General features: G+C 32.1%; 1 protein-coding gene across 1 annotated transcript in view; it reads left to right on the top strand.

The window, feature by feature from the left end:
• Nucleotides 1–4,364, top strand: part of LOC106461259 (cysteine and histidine-rich domain-containing protein 1-like) — a 31,733-nt gene that overhangs the window by 16,750 nt on the left and 10,619 nt on the right. The window contains exons 5-7 of the mRNA XM_013921066.2: nucleotides 831–993; nucleotides 2,778–2,836; nucleotides 3,760–3,830. Of these exons, the coding sequence (XP_013776520.1) occupies nucleotides 831–993; nucleotides 2,778–2,836; nucleotides 3,760–3,830 (293 nt within the window). The remainder of the gene's footprint in view (nucleotides 1–830; nucleotides 994–2,777; nucleotides 2,837–3,759; nucleotides 3,831–4,364) is intronic.

Below are 4,364 nucleotides of genomic sequence, written 5' to 3'. Positions count from 1 at the left end.
CTGTTTGTAAACACTGTGTTCAAATTTCATTATCTGGTCCTCCGCTGGAAAATTTGCCTCTATCTAAGCTGGTTGATAAATGGTTCCAAATCATAAAGGTGGCCTGATACACAAATATATAAAAAGCAAAAGTTAAAATCATTTAGAATCTTCTGATATTGTTGAAATTGACTTTACCTTAATCATTGATGTTTTAGTAAAGTTTACTAAAATATATAAGGTATATATTTCTTCTCAGTTGTGTTTTATTTACTATTGTTTAACTTGTTTTCACAAAGCTTTAATTGTGAATCACTACAACAAACTGCTATGCACCTTTTCCAATCTAAATTGAGCCCTGGCTCATGTCTAGTACTTTTACTACTGTAGCTCATCAAGGACAAAGAAACGGAAAACTACTAGGAAGATTTGTTTCATTATAAAAGAAGAAAGCTTCTAGAAAAATCCATTTCAAATAGCCTTCAAAGAATAAATTTGAAAAAGAAAGTTGTAAAATGTAAAAAAAGTTTTATCCATATTGACTCAAACTATAGTATAGTCGATTAGTTTAAGATCTATGCTACATTTTGAAAAATGTTTTATCAATACTATCAAAAATGATTTGTGTGACTGCATTTGATTATGAAAAACGTGAATATTTTTAAGAAAAAACTGTTAGAAAACCACTAAGCTTTTTGTAGTGCTTTGTCTGTTTTATATGAAAATGAATGAAAGAAACCATGGACATTTTGATACAAGTTAAGAGCAAAGACAAGGTCTCTATACTATAAGCAGTGCTAAGTTTTATGATTTATATATAATATCTACATTCTTTATTTATATATACACAGACTGTAGTACAAAAAGCTTGTCAACCCCAATGCCAACAACCTTTGGAGAGACCAAGTGAAGAAAGTCCAGTTTGTAGACTACCTTTGACAGTGGGTGATTCTCTAAAACCTTTATTGGAGAAGCTTAAAGAAAAGGGAAATGAACAACTAACAGGAGAAAAAGGTAATGGTATCATTGTCACTTAAATAAAGTTTATAAATGTGATATATTACACATACACACACACACATTTGTCTAGGCATTTTTGTATCACATTATCTTGTCTATATTGTGTGATGTTGAACGTCTACAGTGACAAAACAAGTCTTAGTTGTATAATTAATCAGTGATTTCTTTCCTTTGAATCTGTATAATGTAGAGGGCATCCTAAAGCTTTGTTTTTATATTTCTTAGAATAAATAATATAATTCAAATCTTATAGTTTTGAGATATCATATATAGATGTTTTTACACTAAATTTAACACTGGAAGACTGTCTACTAATTTCTGGTAGAAAGCTGGTGGTATTGTGCTACACTCATCCTTTGAAGCATCAGTAAGCTCCACTACTGAAGAGGGCCATCTTGGCCTTGCCTGCATTCTGTGTTCCAGCTCATCCCAAAGATGTTCTATCTGGTTGAGGTCGGAGCTCTGTGCTTGCCACTGCAATGTTCCGATGTTATTCTCTTCAAAACACACGTTCACAATCCTTGTTTTGTGACATGGAGCTTTATCATAATGGAAGATGTAAGGGCTGGTACCATAAAATTGCCGCAATGTAGGACACACAGAATTGTTCAGAACTTCAATGTAGGACTCAGCATTCGTGGATCCACGCACTGCCCCCAATGGATCTAGTCCATACTATAAGAAGCACCCCCCGACCATGATACTGCTACCTCCAAACTTCGATGTTGGGACAACACATTCAGGTAATAAGCATTCTCCAGGCATCCACCATACCCAAACACGTCCGTCAGACTGGAATAGTGTGTGGCGTGACTCGTTGCTCAACAGGACCTATTTCCATTGATCCATGGTCCAGGTTTTGTGTGCCTTGCCCCATGCCAGTTGACAGTTTGCATTTGTTGCGTTTTTTGACCTGGGAATGTTTAATTGTTGCACAATAGCATAGAGAGACATTTTCCCCAAATGACATCCAACTATCCTTCCCCTCTGAAACTCTATAAGCTCTTTCTGTGTGCTCATCATTCAGTGTAAAAGTTCGAAATGACTTCTGAGTGAAACACTGATCACCTTTATAGGTCAAACCATTTGCATATTTTATCGTTACACCCATTTTCTGCAATCAGAGGTGTGTCCCATGACTTTTGGTAGGATAGTGTGTATGCCAATGACTAGGAACTTATATCACTTTGGCCCTGGGGAGAGGCAAGCCCATCTCAAGGGGTGATACAATTATTTGTACAAACTGGTAAAAGTTGGGTTTTTTTATCCAATTATTTTTATTACTTGGAATAATTTGATACATATGTAGCATTGAATTCTGGTATTCTGCACTGTAACATTTATGTCTGAATTTTAGTAGCAAGTCAGAATTGACTGTGCAGACATGAAAGCAAAGTGCTTTGTCTCCATCAATATCATCAATCTGTGAATCAGAACTGATTTGGTAAATTCACAAACCTTAGTGTAAACAAAGATTGTCTCTTTGTTCACTTGTGTTTATTTCTCCTTTGTTGTCTGTGCTTGATTTAATCTCTACTTTGCAGGTATTTTTTAAGCTTGTATGATGGATATCAGTGGACCTAAATGCCACTGACTATTCCAAACAGTTCCCAGTCAAAAAGCATTAACATTAATGGTATCAAGCCACAAAAACATGCTATTTTTTTTTTACTTATGGAAGTTATTAAAATCTTTCTAAACAACATAATTTTGCTGATATTAGATGTGTTATACTTATTTAATGATAGATGTTAATGTTGTTTATTTTTTCATCTCAGATAATGAGAACATCGTTATATCTATCGGAACTCAGTGTAAAAATGGAGGTTGCAAAGTGGTAAGTTAAAGTTTCTGTGATGTTTAATCTTTTAAATGTTGATAATTTTTTTACCAATATGAATATATTGTTTAGTTAATACTTAAACATTATTCATGCTGTAAAATGTAAAATTACAGGGAAAGATATTACTAGGATCTTTCTTCGTTTCTTACATCCCAATTATGTAAATATATTAGAGATTTGTAGCAGCAAAAAATTGAAATACGTTTTTAGTACTATGAAAAGTAATTTCATTATCAATGAATTAGATATACTTAAAATTCAATAAAGTTGCATATTTAAACTTAATTTTATGAAAAACGTCATAAAATATTTTAATCTTTTAGGATACCAAGTACACACAATAATTTTTTTTCACTATCAACCATTCTCTCAGTCAAACAGTATTAAATTATTACTTAAGCTTAAGGTTTTAGACCACTATTTAATTAGAATTTGAAATTTATGAATTAGCATAAAATATTAAAAAATAAGAAAATTCAATTGTACAAATTCTTGCTCATCTCGTGTAAGCTTTAAAAGCTTCCAGTAAGTATTGGTTTCAACAAGGCTTAAAAAAAAAAAGACCTATTGATTTTCTTTAATCATGGGATATACTTGTTAATTGTAGGATGATTCGGGATCACACTTGTAGTGTAAAGAAATTTAGATCTTTTATCTGGCTTTAACACCAAGTTCAGTAAAAGTATTTGAAATGGAAGTTTACAATTTAACTACTTTAGAGAGTAGCATATTGTTGTTGCGCTTGTATATGTGTGTACTCAACCATTCAGAATATTCATCACTGGAATAAAAAGTTGGTTTTATAGTTTAAGTTTTCGTCTTGTACATCGCAAAATGTATACCTAATTATTTCTTCTAGTAAAAAAGCTGTATATTGTAAAATGCATGTTCTGGGCTTGTATTAATGTGCTTTTCAGGCTTATGAAGGTGAGCAAAGTGATTCCCAAACCTGTAGTTATCACCCAGGGGTGCCAATCTTTCATGAAGGGTAAGTGCATGTTTATTTTTTGCGTTTGTGGAGTAATGGTGTCATAAAAAAATGTTCCCTTCATGATAGTGACAATGAAAATGTAATTTTCCAATTTGTCTCATACGAGTTGAAAATTCGATAACATTGTTTTTACGTTTATTTGTTGTGTGATTAAAACTCTACCAATGTGCATGTAATTATATATATAATTGAACAAATATTGACTGCTTTTGAGAACAACAAGTTATCCGTTGTCCAAAATCGTCAGTCAGTAATTATTCTACTACCATCACAACCTTCTGTTTCCAGTTTTACTAAAATCGGATTAATTAGTGTTGTCACATATTTTATTTAGCCTGTATCCCTGGGCCTACATGTAAAACTTAAAGTTAAACATTTCATTGAAGTCTCTTATTTCATTTTATAAATCAATTAATAAGATTTAGAAATTGTTTAATTTTAAAAATATAACAACTCATCATAATGTATCCATACCAATAAATTTGCCTAGAATGCAACAAGATTTTTGATGTTGTGTATAAAGTAGTCTCA

The sequence above is a fragment of the Limulus polyphemus genome, unplaced genomic scaffold (genome assembly GCF_000517525.1).
Source record: "Limulus polyphemus unplaced genomic scaffold, Limulus_polyphemus-2.1.2 Scaffold922, whole genome shotgun sequence".
In the NCBI taxonomy this organism is placed as follows: Eukaryota; Metazoa; Arthropoda; class Merostomata; order Xiphosura; family Limulidae; genus Limulus; species Limulus polyphemus.
Note: the sequence above shows the minus strand (reverse complement) of the source record. Positions and strands in the feature narration are given on the sequence as shown.